Source organism: Myotis yumanensis, unplaced genomic scaffold (assembly GCF_028538775.1).
Source record: "Myotis yumanensis isolate MYYU_CA2020_CCGP unplaced genomic scaffold, mMyoYum1.0.hap1 SCAF_5, whole genome shotgun sequence".
In the NCBI taxonomy this organism is placed as follows: domain Eukaryota; kingdom Metazoa; phylum Chordata; class Mammalia; order Chiroptera; family Vespertilionidae; genus Myotis; species Myotis yumanensis.
This window is the reverse complement of record NW_027223756.1, coordinates 28,535,548-28,554,329: the sequence shown is the minus strand read 5'-3', so window position 1 is coordinate 28,554,329 and position 18,782 is coordinate 28,535,548. Positions and strand designations below refer to the sequence as shown.

Here is an 18,782-nt window from a genome sequence, read left to right as displayed (position 1 = left end):
AGCAGGGTCTGAAAGATAGATTTTTCACACCCATGTTCATAGCAGCATTGTTCACAATAGCCAAGAGGTGGAAAGAACCCAAATATCCATGAACAGATGGATGAATAGCCAAACAAAATGTGGCATATACACACCTGGGGATGAATAGGTAAACAGTGTGGTATATACACACATTATAATATTATTCAGTCTTAAAAAGGAAGGAAACCCCATCACATGCTACAACAGGGGTGAAACTGGAGGACATTATGCTGAGTGAAATAAGCCAGTCACAGACAAATGCTGTGTGATCCCACTAATAGAGGGTAACTAAAGTGATAACATTCATAGAAACAGAAAGTAGAATGGTGTGTGGGGGTATGTGGTGGAGAAGTGGGAGTGGTCTAGTGAGTATGGAGTTTCAGATTTGTAAGGTGAAAAGTTCTGGAGATCTGTTTCACAACAATGTGAATATACTGAACATACTAAACTGTATACTTAAAAACGGTTGAGATGGTAAATTTTATGTGTTTTAACCCAATAAAAAGGGGGAGTGATATATTCCAGAGTTTAAAATAGCTATTTTTCAAAGATGAAAGTTATGAATAAACTTAGACCAGACAATAGTCTAGTTTTAGATCTATAGGATAAGCAGTAATGCCAACCTTTTGGCCACATGATGTCGCTGTCTACCACAGAGTGTTCTCTAGGAGGAAAAATACCCAGAGCCCCATTGTCACTCCAGAGAAGCGGAACAATAAGAAGCAGGAGACTAGAGGAGAATATTTCAAATTTTACAAAACATGATTTTCTAATTTGATCAACTCACTGAGGATTGGTAATGGTGTCTTCTATGAGAAGGGACCCGGAGGTCGGGCGTCTGCTGCTCTCCATTCTGTTCCTGGCAGCCTGGGAGGCTGGGAGCGGCCAGGTTCACTACTCGGTCCCGGAGGAGGCCAAGCACGGCACCTTCGTGGGCCGCATCGCGCAGGACCTGGGGCTGGAGCTGGCGGAGCTGGTGCCGCGCCTGTTCCGGGTGGCGTCCAAGGGCCGCGGGGACCTTCTGGAGGTAAATCTGCAGAATGGCATTTTGTTTGTGAATTCTCGGATCGATCGGGAGGAGCTGTGCGGGCGGAGCTTGGAGTGCAGCATCCACCTGGAGGTGGTGGTGGAGAGGCCGCTGCAGGTTTTCCATGTGGAGGTGGAGGTGAAGGACATTAACGACAACCCGCCTTTATTTCCAATGGCGGTCAAGACTATCTGGTTTCACGAATCGAGGCTGCTTGACTCGCGGTTTCCTCTAGAGGGAGCAACTGATGCAGATATCGGAGTAAACGCTCTTCTTTCCTACAAGCTCAGCTCCAGTGAGTTTTTCTCTCTAGACATACAGACAAATGATGAACTAAGCCAGTCTTTGTCTCTTGTGCTTAGGAAATCTCTGGACAGAGAGGAGACTGCCGCGGTTAGTTTGTTACTGGTGGCTACGGATGGCGGCAAACCTGAGCTCACGGGCACCGTTCAATTGTTTATCAATGTATTGGATGTGAATGACAATGAACCTACTTTTGACCAATCAGTTTACAAAGTACAATTGTTAGAGAACACCGCAAACGGAACGTTAGTGATTAAACTAAATTCTTCTGATGCGGATGAAGGATCAAACAGCGAGATTGTGTATTCATTTAGTAGTGATGTGCCCTCCACTATAAAGACCAAGTTCAAAATAGACCCCAGCACAGGGGAAATCAGAACTAAGGGACAATTAGATTATGAAGTAGCGAAATCCTACGAGATTCAAGTCCTGGCATATGACAATGGAACTCCGTCAATGACTGGGCACTGTAAAATTTCAGTGAAAATCGTGGACATCAATGATAACACACCAGAAGTCTCAATAACATCTCTTTCACTTCCGATCCGAGAGGACGCTTTGCTGGGCACAGTAATCGCCCTTATTATGGTGTCCGATCGCGACTCAGGTGCCAACGGGGAGGTGACCTGCTTACTAACACCTCGTGTCCCCTTCAAGCTGGTGTCTACCTTCAAGAATTACTATTCGCTGGTGCTGGACAGCGCCCTGGACCGCGAGAAGCTGTCACACTACCAGTTGGTGGTGACAGCGCGGGACCAGGGTTCGCCTTCCCTGTCAGCCACAGCCAGCGTGTCCGTGGAGGTGGCCGACGTGAACGACAACGCGCCGCTGTTCGCGCAGCCCGAGTACACGGTGTTCGTGAAGGAGAACAACCCGCCCGGCTGCCACATCTTCACGGTGTCGGCGCGGGACTTGGACGCGCAGGAGAACGCGCTGGTGTCCTACTCGCTGGTGGAGCGGCGGGTGGGCGAGCGCGCGCTGTCGAGCTACGTGTCGGTGCACGCGGAGAGCGGCAAGGTGTACGCGCTGCAGCCTCTGGACCACGAGGAGCTGGAGCTGCTGCAGTTCCAGGTGAGCGCGCGCGACGCGGGCGTGCCTCCTCTGGGCAGCAACGTGACGCTGCAGGTGTTCGTGCTGGACGAGAACGACAACGCGCCTGCGCTGCTGCCGCCTGGGGCGGGCGGAGGGGGCAGCGAGGTAGGTGGCGAGCTGGTGTCGAGGTTGGTGGGCGCGGGCCACGTGGTGGCGAAGGTGCGCGCGGTGGACGCGGACTCGGGCTACAACGCGTGGCTGTCCTATGAGCTGCTGCCGGCGGCGGGTGGTGCGCGCAGCCCGTTCCGCGTGGGGCTGTACACGGGCGAGATCAGCACGACGCGCGCCCTGGACGAGGCGGACTCTCCGCGGCAGCGCCTGCTGGTGCTGGTGAAGGACCACGGGGAGCCGGCGCTGGCGGTCACGGCCACTGTGCTGCTGTCGCTGGTGGACAGCGGCCAGGCGCCCAAGGCCTCTTCGCGAGAGTCCTCTGGCACCGGGAGCGCGAAGGCGGCGCTGGTGGACGTGAACGTGTACCTGATCATCGCCATCTGCGCGGTGTCCAGCCTGTTGGTGCTCTCGCTGCTGCTGTACACGGCGTTGCGGTGCTCTACGCCACCCACCGAGGGTGCGTGCGGGCCGGGGAAGCCCGTGCTGGTGTGCTCCAGCGCGGTGGGCAGCTGGTCTTACTCACAGCAGAGGCGGCAGAGGGTGTGCTCTGGGGAGGGGCCGCCCAAGACGGACCTCATGGCCTTCAGCCCCAGCCTACCTCAGGGTCCTGGCTCCGCTGAAGAAAGACAACAACCCTCAGATTCGGAACACTTAGGAAAGGTGAGTTTTTAAATTTTTTCCTGTCAATTCTAAAATTGTTCTATTTCATTTATTCTTTATTTCCACTCAAAGCTCTGTCTTTATATCATTATCTTAATGTGCAGCACATGGAATGGATTAGAGATGATTTTTTTTTTTGCATTGAGAATAATTTACTCAATGGTTTTGTTATTTTTACATTTTGGCTTTTACATAATTGAACCTCTCCATGAATAATAAGGCCTTTAAGGATTAAAAAACACTTCAGCAAAATGTGAAAACTTAGTATTGCCTGTAAATATTTGTTCTCAAGTTAAAAATCCCAGGTGGAAGAAAAGTATAAGTATGATTACATAATACGTATTTCCCATATTACACATCCGTTCATTCTGTAAGAATATGTTGGAATAAGACTATCTTATATATCTGGACATGTCCTACATTATTCTTTCAATCAAAAATTAATTTGACTTTACCTGTATAAACAGTTCCTAAATTAGTTTTTCTTTTCCTTGTGTTTGAAAACAGCCTTAATGGATCTTTTAATGATAGGCCCTCCAAAATTATCTATCATAGGTCATTACTACCCATGGCATCACTTTGGTATGGCTTCCAGTAGTAAAATAAACTTATTTGGGATAGAGATTTCACACTTGCAAAATCCTGGAGTTTTAAGGCACAATAGAGAGTTTTTTGAGAAAAGAGGCCCCATATTGATTAATTAATTAATACTTATTAGTGTAACTTACCTGTTTACTTATATTACTTGACAAAGTAAATTTAAAATGTTTATTTATTCATTGAACATTAATTAATAATTCATTCTGTTCTAAATATGAATAATAAAATATGAGTAAGTTGCAATCCTGGCTTGAGTACACAGAAAAAAGCTGGTATGAAATATTTTTTCTAGTACTTTATTCACATGTTTGCTTTCATTTGAAAAGGATCTGACTATTGCCAAAACCGGTTTGGCTCAGTGGATGGAGCGTTGGCCTGCGGACTGAAAGGTCCCAGGTTCGATTCCGGTCAAGGGCATGTGCCTTGGTTGCGGGCACATCCCCAGTGGGAGATGTGCAGGAGGCAGCTGATCGATGTTTCTCTCTCATTGATGTTTCTGGCTCTCTATCTCTCTCCCTTCCTCTCTGAAAAAAATAAATAAGATGTATTTAAAAAAAAAATAAAAAAATAAAAAGGATCTGACTATAAACAAAAATTTGGACATTCTCTTACCTCTGTGAATTCAACCTCTTCCTATGGACTTTCTTTGCTCAAATTCCAAATGCTCAGAGAACTCATGCCTCTCACTGAATTCATCTTTAATCCATTTGCAAATGAAATTTTTAAAAAATTCAACTAAAGGAAGATGTCTTGGGGTGAAATAAAATAGTGTTCTACTACTTGGTTCTTAGTTATTTGCTGATTTCCCTCCAAATGTATGTGGATATTGATCAGTCATAGAAATAATTTCCACGAAGTGAACTTAGTCATAGCTCCTTCACAGATTGGCCAGAATATCAACTTCCATCTGGGATCTTCTTTTACAGGAATTGAGTAGTTTGGTGGGGAGATTTTGAATTTCATTTAAGGATAGTCTGTTCCTTCAGGAAACTTATTAGTTTCTTATCATTGATAAGCCTCAAAATTCAGAGTATATGTTTCCCGGGAATCAGAAAGGTTAATCTAAGGCTTTATATATTTACAGAGAAAAACAAGTAGCTTGAACAAATGAGGAAGAAGCTTTTTCTTGGAAGGAGTCATTCCACCTAGAATATCATAGCTACACACCACCTTCAGACTTGTGTGTGGAATGTATGAATGGTCAGGTGGAGTTCTTCCTACTGGAGGTCTGGCCACGACATTTCTACTGTAGTTAAATGGCAAACTTTTAAAACTATATCCAAGTGTACCCAGACCTCCAGGACTCACATTATTTTTTGCTAGGTAAGTTTTAGTGTTTTTTATTCCTTATTTACATTTTCCTTAAGTTACATCAGTACACTCTTAAATGTCATAAAATGTATGGTATTTACAATAAGTTGTCAATTAATCATATAATAATTAATGAAGTACATGATGTTTTAAAATTTTAAGTTTGTTTCTCATTTAAAAACTCACTACTTTTCAAGATTTATCAAAGAACTAGCATATTGATCTCTATAATTATTTCCTAGGCCCATGCTTTTCAAAATAATTATTGTGTTAACTTCTTTTTCATGACCTTGTACAATAGTCAGTTAGAAATTTGTAAATTTGATATTAACAAATATTATTAATGTCACTTACCTGTTTACTTATATTACTTAACAAAGTTAATTTAAAATATTTACTTATTTATTCATTAAAACATTAATTGATCATTATGTTCTAAATATGAATGATAAAATATGAGTAAGTTGCAATCCTGGCTTGCATTCAATAAGTACACAGAAAAAAACTAGTATGAAAATTTTTTTCTAATACTTAATTCACATGTTTGATTTCATTTAAAAAGGGTCTGATCATAAACAAAAATTTGGACATTCTCTTACCTCTGTGAATTCAACCTTTCCCCTTTCTTTGCTCAACTTCCAAATGCTCAGAGAACTCATGCCTCTCACTGAATTCACAGAGATCTTTGGAATATTTTATTGCCTCATCTTACATATACTGAGTAGTGAATCATGTGCTAAAGTTACTTTTCTCTTTTTACTGATTGATTAAATCACCAGTTCTTCCAAGTAAGACAATTTTAAGAAACTGGAATCCAGAGATTTATAGAGTGGAGATTATTAAATACACAGTTATTTCATGTTACTAACATTTTAAGATATATAGGTAAATTCAAACATATAAATGATGTGGAAATATTAAAACTAATATAGTCTTAGTTGGTGTGATGTGAATGAATGTAACAAATATCCAAATCACACAGTGTTGTCATGAAACAAAAGCAAATTTACAACAGAACCACACTGTAAAAGACTGACTTCTGGCTTATGTATATCTTTTTATAAATAACAGTTAAGTCATCTAACAAGGATATAGTTGTTAGATAAAAGACACAAGAATGACTTATAGACAGTCTATAAATAAATAAATAATAAAGTGAGCATATTTGGTAAATTAGCAATTGACTAAATAATATAGAAGTAAATATGTATGTGTATATGGATATATGTGCACACATATTTTCAATGTCTCATATTTTAATGGTCACAAATATCAAAATCCTGTTTTTTTTTAAATAAAATGTAGATTTAGAGGCCAGTCGGTTAAAATTATAGCTCTTCAATCTGATTTAGATCCCATCCAAACACCACCAGTTAAAATCATTTTGAAGTTACTTAATCTGTATGTGCTTCCACTTCCTTGTTTGTAAAATGTGAAACATATTAATATGTATCTCAGAGGGTTGTTGCGAAAATTTGATGAGATAACTCCATTCAAACAAATAGAACAGTGCTTGTCAAATGGGAATTATTTCCAATAGATGTCCACTGCTTTTACAACAGTAATTAATTTTATTATATTTTACTCTATGTCATGGATTGGCAGAATTGAAAGTAATAAATGAAAATAAAAGTTCTAAGGATATATTCTGGTAAAATATAAAGACTTTGAGGAGTGCCTGAAGAAAATTATAATAAAAATAGTAATTTGCGAAAGTTCAAACGAAGTATAAGAAGAGAATATATTTATTTAAAACAATACACATTTAGCCACATGATGTCGCTGTCCACCACAAGGTCTTTCACCACAAAAGATACACAGTGTGGATTACGTACGCAGATGTCACTTTTCCTCGCCATTTCTGAAATACCGGCATGGGAAGGTTTTATAAGAAATGAAGAATAAGGAGCTCGAATTACTTTCTAAATTTTGGACCCAGGCAAGAGAGACCAGATATTTGGGAAAGGGTTGCAATGGTGTTTTCCTGCAGAGAAGGTCTAGGATCCTGGAGACTACTGTGTTCGCTTTTGCTCCTCACAATCTGGGAGGCTGGGAGCAGCCAGGTCCACTACTCGGTCCCCGAGGAGGCCAAGCACGGCACCTTCGTGGGCCGCATCGCGCAGGACCTGGGGCTGGAGCTGGCGGAGCTGGTGCCGCGCCTGTTCCGGGTGGCGTCCAAGGGCCGCGGGGACCTCCTGGAGGTAAATCTGCAGAATGGCATTTTGTTTGTGAATTCTCGGATCGACCGCGAGGAGCTGTGCGGGCGGAGGGCGGAGTGCAGCATCCACCTGGAGGTGGTGGTGGAGAGGCCGCTGCAGGTTTTCCATGTGGAGGTGGAGGTGAAGGACATTAACGACAACCCGCCGGTGTTCCCAGTGGCTATAAAAAAATTGTTTATTTACGAATCCCGGCCACCTGGTTCTCGGATTCCGCTAGAGGGCGCATCAGATTCAGATATAGGAGCGAATTCGCTGTTGACCTACGTTCTTAGCTCCAATGAATATTTTACCTTGGATGTTAAAAGAAATGATAAGGAAATTAAATCCCTTGGTCTCGTGTTGAAAAAACTTTTAAATCGGGAGGATACTCCTGAGCATAACTTATTAATAATGGCGGTTGATGGTGGGAAACCTGAGCTCACTGGCACTACTCAACTGATGATCACCATTCTAGATGTAAACGACAACGCCCCAGCATTTGAGAGGTCGGTCTATAAAGTCAGATTATTCGAAAATGCACCAAATGGTACCCTAGCAGTGATTGTTAACGCATCTGATTTGGATGAAGGAGTAAATAAGGACATTGTGTATTCTTTCAATACAGACACCTCAGCAGATACTCTGTCAAAATTCCACTTGGACCCGGTTAATGGATACATCAGTGTAAAGGGTAACTTAGATTTCGAGGAAACTAAGTTATATGAAATCCAGGTAGAAGCGACAGATAAAGGAACGCCCCCAATGGCAGATCACTGCACTGTTCTAGTGGAAATTTTGGACACAAACGATAATGTACCTGAGTTGGTTATCAAATCATTATCGTTACCTGTATTAGAAGATGCTCCACTAGGCACGATCATTGCCCTGATCAGCGTGTCTGACCTCGACTCTGGTAACAACGGGCAGGTGACCTGCACCCTATCACCCCATGTCCCCTTCAAGCTGGTGTCCACCTTCAAGAATTACTATTCTCTGGTGCTGGACAGCGCCCTGGACCGCGAGAAGCTGTCACACTACCAGTTGGTGGTGACAGCGCGGGATGGGGGCTCGCCTTCTCTGTCGGCCACAGCCAGCGTGTCCGTGGAGGTGGCCGACGTGAACGACAACGCGCCGCTGTTCGCGCAGCCCGAGTACACGGTGTTCGTGAAGGAGAACAACCCGCCCGGCTGCCACATCTTCACGGTGTCGGCGCGGGACTTGGACGCGCAGGAGAACGCGCTGGTGTCCTACTCGCTGGTGGAGCGGCGGGTGGGCGAGCGCGCGCTGTCGAGCTACGTGTCGGTGCACGCGGAGAGCGGCAAGGTGTACGCGCTGCAGCCTCTGGACCACGAGGAGCTGGAGCTGCTGCAGTTCCAGGTGAGCGCGCGCGACGCGGGCGTGCCTCCTCTGGGCAGCAACGTGACGCTGCAGGTGTTCGTGCTGGACGAGAACGACAACGCGCCCGCGCTGCTGCCGCCTGGGGCGGGCGGCGAGGGCCGCGCCCTGTCCGAACTGGTGTCGCGGTTGGTGGGCGCGGGCCACGTGGTGGCGAAGGTGCGCGCGGTGGACGCGGACTCGGGCTACAACGCGTGGCTGTCCTATGAGCTGCTGCCGGCGGCGGGGGGTGCGCACAGTCCGTTCCGCGTGGGGCTGTACACGGGCGAGGTCAGCACGACGCGCGCCCTGGACGAGGCGGACTCACCGCGGCAGCGCCTGCTGGTGCTGGTGAAGGACCATGGCGAGCCGGCGCTTATGGCCACCGCCACTGTGCTGCTGTCGCTGGTGGACAGCAACCAGGCGCCAAAGACTCGGTCGAAGGCGTTGGCGGGTGTTGTGAGCTCGGAGACCGCGCTAGTGGATGTGAACGTGTACTTGATCATCGCCATCTGCGCGGTGTCCAGCCTGTTGGTGCTCACGCTGCTACTGTACACGGCTCTGCGGTGCTCGGCGCCGCCCACCGAGGGTGCACGCGGTCCCGGAAAGCCCGTGCTGGTGTGCTCCAGCGCGGTGGGCAGCTGGTCTTACTCACAGCAGAGGCAGCGGAGGGTGTGCTCTGGGGAGGGGCCGCCCAAGACGGACCTCATGGCTTTTAGTCCCAGCCTTCCACCTGGCCCACTTAGCGGGGATACAGAAGAGCAGCTGAATGTGGATGTTGATGTTTCTGCCAAAGTGAGTAATTTTTAAAATCCTTTCTAGAATGTCTTTGTCTTTTGTTCCTCAAGATTTCGACTCCTTTGGAAACATTTTACAACTTATTGCTCTATGTGTTTTGTAATTAGTTTTCCAGTTCCAGGTTTTGTGGTTGAGATGTTTAAACATCTTGTGACTAATGTTTTTGAACCAAATCAGCAAGAAATGAGAACCATACTTGCAGATGTTCCCGCCCACCCCCCCCCCCCAGTAGTTGCAGTAGTAGGATTATTTTATCACTAAAGGTTGGATAGGAACTAAGTATATTTTTCTGGATAAATTGCATTGTTTAGAATATTTGACTCCAAATGTGGTGTACAAATCTCAACACCACGCTTCAACAGCTTTTGCCACTTTTCATTTGTAGTTCCTACTGGATTTCAGTCCAAATGTCACTGGCCCATTTTATGAATTCACCCTGAATGCTTACCACCCTCTTTTTATTATGCTCTTATATCTCCTGTTTCAATATTAGTTTATTAAATCTGTAATCTCTTACTGAGCTTCTATTGCTCATTTATTCATTCATCTGGAATCTCAGTTCTTCTGCTCTACTTGAAATTAATTTGTTTCAGAACTCGTGCTCACATTTCACTAATGGGTATTGTTGCTAGTTTCCCAACTGGGTGAAAAATAAACAGAATAATTTTTGTTGCTTTAGAATTGTAATTTTGTTCATCTTCATTTTCTCGCTATTTTTAATAGTAAGCATTAAGAAATCAATAGGAAGTGAAATTGTAACCTTCCCTTTATATCATCATTTAGAAAATATTCTTTTTGAAAGAATATTATTAATCTTGTTAAGAATTATTATTTTCCATTTGAACAATTTGTTGAAAGTAATACTTGCCTATAATTTAAAAAGTATTATACTAAAAAACTTATTAATCACTAACATCTTTCGCATACATTATTAAGGATGCTGATGTCCAAAAGTCCAGTAAGTCAGTGCCATTTTTGGTGGTCTTCCTCTGAATACCAACCTGTCTATTAATGTGTGTCATGTAGGAAGTACAAAGCTCCCAATAACTTGCACCAATAAAGTGGAAGTCAGATTATCTTTTTAGTCATACCCTTAATTGATATTAGGTCATTTCCCCTAGCAAGGAGTTGGGCCCCCATTCAAGTTTCTTGCCACTGGAAACCAAAGCTTGGGCATATTAGAGACGAGAGAACTGTCTAGTATTTATAAATCTAGTCTTTATAAAAAACAAAATGGAGAATACAGACCTTGCTCATGGGAGAGAAATGGGCTCCAATGAATACAATTATATGAAATAATTTCCACACACGTTATCTATATATATAAAAGCCTAAGCAACTGTTACAACCGGTTGACTGAACGACTGGTTGACCCATCGCTATGATGCACACTGACCACCAGGGGGAAGACGCTCAACACAGGAGCTGCCCCTCTGGTGGTCAGAGCTCTCCCACAGCGGGAGCGCCGCTCAGCTGACCGACAGACCCCAGACACAGGGCTCACAGCTGGTAAGCGCTGCTGCAGTGGTGCAAGCCTCTCTGGATCCATCTGATGCGAGTCAGCGGCAGGTGCAGCGGGGCTGGGATAAGCGAGAGCGGCAGGCAGGACTGGCAGGCGGCACTGCACTGCTGGTTTTGGGCCAATCCTGGCAGGCCACTCAGAGGGACCCCACCGGTGCACGAATCCATGCATCAGGCCTTTAGTATAATATAACTTTCTATCTCCTTGTTCAAGCTTCCTTGCTGAAACCTGGTTAACACTCAATTACATTGCAGGAGGGAGGCTAACATATAAAATAGTGAGACAATCCTTCTCTTTCTCTCTTTCATTTCTTTTTTCGGGCACTATTCTTTGCTGCTCTCTATCTAGCCAGTATTAGTGACAACATTTCCAACCTCAGTTCACTATTTGTTTTGTTAGGCCTCGTTTTCATCCTATCCTATATAATAAAAGGCTAATATGCAAATTGACCAAATGGTGGAACAACCAGTTGCTATGATGCACACTGACCACCAGTGGGCAGACACTCAATGCAGGAGCTGCCTCCTGGTGGTCAGTGCACTCCCACAGGGGGAGTGTTGTTCAACCAGAAGCCCTGAGCTGGGCTCACGGCTGGCAAGTGCAGTAGTGGTGGAGGGAGCCTCTCCCACTTCTGCAGCGGTCAGACATCCCCCAAGGGCTCCCAGACTGTGAGAGGGCACAGGCCAGGCTGAGGGATCCCTGCGAGTGCACGAATTTCGTGCACCAGGTCTCTAGTTATAAATAATAGGGTCATGAAAAGTTCTTGTCTCCCAGGACAGCAGTCTTTAAATCAAGCTCTCCTCTTCAAATTACTAAGTTCTCAGCTAATAAGACATTTTAAAGACTTGTGAGTTTTTCTCTTTAGGATGTATTGCTGCTATACCAGGTGAATTCCAAATAGTTTCTATTCTGTTGCATTCTCATCTATGTATTTAATTATTCTGCAAAATAAATGGACAGAGAGTTCTTTTCATTTTCTTCCAGTATGTTTGACACCCATGATCACAAAGTACAAATCTGCAGTTTGGGTTCTCAAACAGTGAAACCACACTGATTTAAGTGTTTTTTAAAAAATATATTTTTATTGATTTTAAAGAAGAAAGGAGAGGGAGAGAGAGATAGAAACAGCAATGATGAGAAAGAAACATTGATCAGCTGCCTCCTGCAGGCCCTACACTGAGGGATCAAGCCCACAACTCATGCATGTGCCCTGACTAGGAATCAAGCCGTGACCTCCCAGTTTATAGGTCGACACTCAACCACTGAGCCATGCCGGCCAGACTGGTTTATTTATTTATTTTTTAATGTATTTTTTATTGACTTCAGAGAGGAAGGGAGAGGGAGAGAGAGATAGAAACATGAGTGATGAGAGAGAATCATTGACCAGCTGCCTCCTGCATGCCCCACACTGGGGATTGAGCCCACAACCTAGGCATATTGAACCCAGGACTCTTCAATCCACAGTCTAACGCTATATTCATGGAGCCAAACCAGCTAGGGCTGATTTATGTTTTAATTCAGAAAAAAAATTTGTGAGTGTGGCTCTTCATAGAAGGGAGACTAAAGCTATTTTCACTACACTGAATTTTTTTTTTTTTGGTCCTAGACAATTGGACAACAAAGGGGAAAGAGGTTTATGAACATAAGAGACAAAGAAAGTTTAAATGGCTACCAGCATGTCCTTCTATATTAAAATTCTTTATGTCAGCAAATTATAGTGTGCTGTATTAATTGGTACTTATTCTTTGACTATTAAAACTCAGATGTCTCAAAGATCATGACTACCAAGAACTGGAATGAGCCCTGGCCTGTTTGGCTCTGTGGTGGCTTTGCATGCAGACGGAAGGATCACAGGTTTGATTCTGGTCAAGGGCAGTGCCTTGGTTGCAGGCTGGATTCCCGCTCTGGTACATGTGGGAGGCAACCAATCGATGTGTCTCTCTCACATTGATGTTTCTCTCTCTCTCTCCCCCTCCCTTCCACTCTCTCTAAGAATCAAAGGAAAGAATATCATTGGGTGAGGATTAACGACAACTTCAGAAAGAAACTGGAATGAAAACTAAGCTAAATCCAAGGTTTTCAATATGGCAATTAATATATTAATTAGGGTAATGTCTAAGGATAATATATTTGTATCTCTGGAAAGTTATAGAGGCTGGTGAGACATCATATTTTCCTGACTAGCTACCTTAATTTAATGCATTTTATTAGTCAATTGAAGAGAACCAAACCATTCTATTAGGTACATGTTCAGCAAATACTACTTAAGTATTCTGAGCTATTAGACTATAAGACACAACTATTGCCCTCGCTGGTTTGGCTCAGTGGATAGGGCATCATCCTATGGACTGAAGGGTCCCGGGTTCTATTCTGGTCAAGGGCACATGTCCGGGTTGCAGACTCGAGGCAGCCGATCAATGATTCTCTCTCATCAATGATGTTTCTATCTCTCCCTCTCCCTTTCTCTCTCAAATCAATAAAAATATATTTTAAAAAGACACAAGTATTCTTTTTAAAAGTTTATATTTCAAAAAAAGAGGATCATACATACATATAAAAATATCCACAAAAGAGAAATTAATGTAATAAATGGTCCAAGTGATCCAACCTGGATGCTGTAGTGTATAAAAGAAATTAAAGATGCCTGCCCAATTGCTTTAATCATGAAAGTCTTCACTAGTCAAGGAAGTTTTAAATGATTATAAAATGGGGCAAGTTGCTTTGCTAAGAGTTTGGAAATGATGGCTGTTATTTAGACAGGGGACAAAATGAGTATGTTTGTTTAGTAAAATATTTTGTTGGAAGCAGGAAAGTGACCACTTTGACTAAAATATATGAACAATATAGGAGAAAGTAGAAGTTTAGGCATATTAGACAATGGAGAATAGGCAAGTATATATAAACCATGAGACAAAATGAGAATACCAGTGTTGATCATGGGTTTCAGTGAATAATATTCTTTGGAATACTTTTTCATATAAATTATATACCATAACAACTGACGTCTTTGTTAAAACTTCCTTGTCCCGTCAGCCCTTACATGATTTAAGGAAGGCTTTCAATTAAATGCTGGCTTTTGCTTCCTTTTTTTTTTTTTTTTTTTTTACCATTTTCAAATTTCCCTTTCAATGGCTTATTCTTGGAATCAGAGGTTCCCTATAGATAGAGTCTCTGAAGACTTCAACACCTGGAATATGAAATCCAAAGATGAAAGGTGTGTCAGCATTAATAACAACCTTCCTGCATTTTCAGGAACACAGGAATCCTCCCAACCATCACTTTACAATTGTATGTTTACAAAGTGTATGTAGCTACAGTTGGGTCTCTGTAAATACTTAAACCCTGAATGAAAAGAGGACTTCCATGGAATTAAAAGCTGCCCCTTTGGTGAAACTAAGGGTCACACTCAATCGGTGGTACAAAATGTGTACCTCAGTCGTACAAAATGTTACTCTATTTTTCAGTAGCATCAAAGTAGGCGGGGAGGGCTGAAAGAACAAGTAAGACTTAGCAGCTTAGAGTATGAATTTCCAGAATGGATTACTTACGGTTTGGAGCCACATGATGTCGCTCCTGTACCATGAAATGATCTGAGAAAGGAAGAAAAAAAATCCCTTCTATTCTTATTGTAAAGAAGCTACATCCACTATCCAGATGCTGGAAAATGGAGGATGCAGCGACAGTGGACTGAATGGTCGGAAGATATCTTTTGATTTTGAAATAAGATCCCTTAATGAGATGGAGATTTCCTGGGGAAGAGGCCAGGAATCCCGGAGTCTGCTGCTCTCCCTTCTGTTCTTTACAACCTGGAAGGTAGGGAGCGGCCAGATCCATTATTCAGTCCCGGAGGAGGCTAAGCACGGCACCTTCGTGGGCCGCATCGCGCAGGATCTGGGGCTGGAGCTGGCGGAGCTGGTGCCGCGCCTGTTCCGGGTGGGGTCCAAAGGCCGCGGGGACCTCTTGGAGGTAAATCTGCAGAATGGCATTTTGTTTGTGAATTCTCGGATCGACCGCGAGGAGCTGTGCGGGCGGAGCTTGGAGTGTAGCATCCACCTGGAGGTGGTGGTGGAGAGGCCGCTGCAGGTTTTCCATGTGGAGGTGGAGGTGAAGGACATTAATGACAACCCGCCTGAGTTCCCGAGAACACAAAAGAATCTGTATATCGCGGAATCCAGGCCGCTTGACTCCCGGTTTCCGCTAGAGGGCGCCTCGGATGCAGATATCGGGGAGAACGCTCTGCTGACTTACAGACTGAGCTCCAATGAGTATTTCTCGCTGGAAAAACCTTCCAAAGGCGAACAGGTAAAACGTCTTGGACTTGTATTAAGGAAACTTTTAGACAGGGAAGAAGCTCCAGAGATTTTCTTAGCGCTCACGGCCACTGATGGTGGCAAACCTGAGCTGACGGGCACCATTCAGTTACACGTCACAGTGCTGGACGCCAATGACAACGCCCCAGCTTTCGACAGAACACTCTATGTAGTGAAATTACCAGAAAATGTGCCTAATGGAACGTTGGTAATTAAACTTAATGCTTCAGATTTAGACGAAGGCTTGAATGGAGATATTATTTATTCATTATCAACTGATATTTTACCAAATGTGAAATCCAAGTTCCACATAGATTCAGTTACTGGAGAAATTATGGTAAAGGGACATATTGATTTTGAAGAAAGCAAATCCTATGAGATTCTTGTAGAGGGCATTGATAAGGGACAGCTTCCACTCTCTGGGCATTGTACAGTTATGGTGGAAGTGGAAGACACCAATGATAATGTCCCAGTAATGGAGTTCAAGTCCCTGTCACTCCCAATCAGAGAAGACGCTTCACTGGGCACCGTCATAGCCCTGATAAGGGTGTCTGACCTGGACTCTGGTGTCAATGGGCAAGTGACCTGCACCCTGTCGCCACACGTTCCCTTTAAACTGGTGTCCACCTTCAAGAATTACTATTCGCTGGTGCTGGACAGCGCCCTAGACCGCGAGAAGCTGTCACACTACCAGTTGGTGGTGACAGCGCGGGACCAGGGTTCGCCTTCCCTGTCAGCCACAGCCAGCGTGTCCGTGGAGGTGGCCGACGTGAACGACAACGCGCCGCTGTTCGCGCAGCCCGAGTACACGGTGTTCGTGAAGGAGAACAACCCGCCCGGCTGCCACATCTTCACGGTGTCGGCGCGGGACTTGGACGCGCAGGAGAACGCGCTGGTGTCCTACTCGCTGGTGGAGCGGCGGGTGGGCGAGCGCGCGCTGTCGAGCTACGTGTCGGTGCACGCGGAGAGCGGCAAGGTGTACGCGCTGCAGCCTCTGGACCACGAGGAGCTGGAGCTGCTGCAGTTCCAGGTGAGCGCGCGCGACGCGGGCGTGCCTCCTCTGGGCAGCAACGTGACGCTGCAGGTGTTCGTGCTGGACGAGAACGACAACGCGCCCGCGCTGCTGCCTCCGGCTCCAGGCGGCCCCGGCGGTGCAGTGAGCGAGCTGGTGTCGCGGTCGGTGGGCGCGGGCCACGTGGTGGCGAAGGTGCGCGCGGTGGACGCGGACTCGGGCTACAACGCGTGGCTGTCCTATGAGCTGCTGCCGGCTGCGGGTGGTGCGCGCAGCCCGTTCCGCGTGGGGCTGTACACGGGCGAGATCAGCACGACGCGCGCCCTGGACGAGGCGGACTCTCCGCGGCAGCGCCTGCTGGTGCTGGTGAAGGACCACGGCGAGCCGGCGCTGGTGGCCACCGCCACTGTGCTGCTGTCGCTGGTGGACAGCGGCCAGGCGCCCAAGGCCTCTTCGCGAGCTTCTTTGGGTGCCCAGGGCTCAGGGACGGCGCTGGTGGACGTGAACGTGTACCTGATCATCGCCATCTGCGCGGTGTCCAGCCTGTTGGTGCTCTCGCTGCTGCTGTACACGGCTCTGCGGTGCTGGGCGCTGCCCACCCAAGGTGCGTGCGGGCCCGGGAAGCCCGTGCTGGTGTGCTCCAGCGCGGTGGGCAGCTGGTCTTACTCACAACAGAGGCGGCAGAGGGTGTGCTCTGGGGAGGGGCCGCCCAAGACGGACCTCATGGCTTTTAGTCCCAGTGTACCTGACTCTGGGGACAAAGACCAGCAACCAGCAACTGGGAATTCCCTCTCAAAGGTAAGTTTCTACAAATCTTTTTATTTAATCCCAATAATTTAATCTGAAGTTTCATTTTCTTTTATTAATTTATTCTTAATTTAAAAGACTTTTCATAATCAAATTTCTCTGACTTAAATTTCTTTACTTCTTCTTAGGCATTTTAGTAAAATATTACAGAATTACAGGGCACCAAGGCATACATACAACCATAGTTATTATTAACTCTGTGCATACTATCTTCCACTTGTTATCAGTTGGAATTAACTTTTTAGAGAGCATTTTCTTGTTACTTGCCCATAATTGAAATGTGTGCAGACAGAATTATATTCGCCAATTATTTGAAAGTAAAACTTCTTTTAGCTCTAATCCAGAAGCCACTCAAATACATCTCCCAAACACCTTTTTTTTTTCTTTCCCAAATGCAACCATGGTTTTAGCTCTATAACTTAGGTTAATTTTGACCCGTTTTCTGAACTTTAAGTGGAATTGTGCAAAATGTATTATGTGTGTGCATATGTTGACATGTTCCTCATATTTATCATTCATCATTCAGTGGAAAAATACATATTGCCATATTGGTTAGAGCTCATTTATTTTATCTCATGTAGTTTGTTTTATGAATACAATATGAGTGGTTCCACTCTGAAGATTTTGCATTCTCTTTATGCCTGTTTTAAATAGTGCTGCTATAAATGTATGTGTAAAATTTTCAGTTCCCATGTATACAATTTTGTCATTTTTAAAACTATGAATGAGATTAGTGGAACATAGAATACGTACATATCTTCATCTTTAATACATAATGCCAAACAATTTTCCCCAAATGCATTTACCTGTTTACACTAGTGCTAGAGTGTATGAGACTTCCTATTGTTCTACATAGCTCCCAAACTAAGCATTACCAGATTGTTTAAGTGGCTATCATTTTGCTGGGTGTGTTTAGTATTTCAGTTTTATTGTTTCCTGATTTATAAATGAGGTTGAGCACCTTTTGTATTATTGGACATTTTTTACATTCCATTTTGTGCAATAGCTGTTCACATAGTCTGCCTATTTTTCTATAGCTGTTATATTTTTCTATTATTTTAAAAATTTTATCGTATTCTGGATATAACCCCTTTCTTGATTTTGCACTCTTATACTCTATCACTTGGGATCAAGAATAATTTTTCCCCAGGGATATTCAACTGGATCAAGGCCATTTCTTTAAAATGAGTTCCACATTTTTTTTTTTAAAAAAACAACACAATTGTCCATTATATATGCATGGTGTTTTTCCGTTCTAATCTATGTAACTTTTTTTGCATCAATGCCATTTTGCTTCTTTCATTTCCACCTAAATTTTCCACAAAAACAACTTCGTGAGGTCTTGATTTGTATTGCATTGAATCTAGTATTGAAGAATATGAAACTAGTTGACATCTTTATAATAAAGAGTCATCAATTCGTGAACATGGTCTATTTATCTAAATAATATGTAAAATTTCTTAATATTTTATAAATTTTTAATGTAGAGGTTCTATACATCTTTCATTAGATTGATTTTTAGGTATTTGCAATTTGTGATCATTATGCACATCAGCTTTAAGTTAAAAAGTTATTTCTGTTTAATAATGATATATATGAATATGTTGTATTTTTTGTTTTGTTTTAACATGTTATT

The 18,782-nt window shown here is 44.1% G+C and overlaps 2 protein-coding genes across 4 annotated transcripts in view; both read left to right on the top strand.

The window, feature by feature from the left end:
* The window catches only part of LOC139010400 (protocadherin alpha-C2), a 171,271-nt gene that overhangs the window by 8,989 nt on the left and 143,500 nt on the right, over nt 1–18,782 (top strand). The window contains exon 1 of one of the 3 annotated variants that reach the window (XM_070414793.1): nt 746–3,214. The exons of 1 other annotated variant lie outside the window; for it this stretch is intronic. In XM_070414793.1, coding sequence (XP_070270894.1) covers nt 821–3,214 — 2,394 coding nt within the window. In that variant the 5' untranslated portion in view covers nt 746–820. Of the gene's footprint in view, nt 1–745; nt 3,215–7,013; nt 9,493–18,782 lie in introns of those variants that run through there. One more of the 3 variants, XM_070414795.1, reaches the window with a different exon arrangement.
* Nucleotides 14,690–17,283, top strand: LOC139010049 (protocadherin alpha-4-like). The gene is made up of 2 exons (XM_070414177.1): nt 14,690–17,137; nt 17,275–17,283. The coding sequence occupies exons 1-2, from the start codon at nt 14,756–14,758 to the stop codon at nt 17,281–17,283; spliced, it is 2,391 nt and encodes a 796-aa protein (XP_070270278.1). The 5' UTR covers nt 14,690–14,755.

Coding starts and splice junctions, on each gene's coding strand:
- LOC139010049 (XM_070414177.1), top strand. CDS start 14,756: ATGGAGATTTCCTGGGGAAGAGGCCAGGAATCCCGGAGTCTGCTGCTC.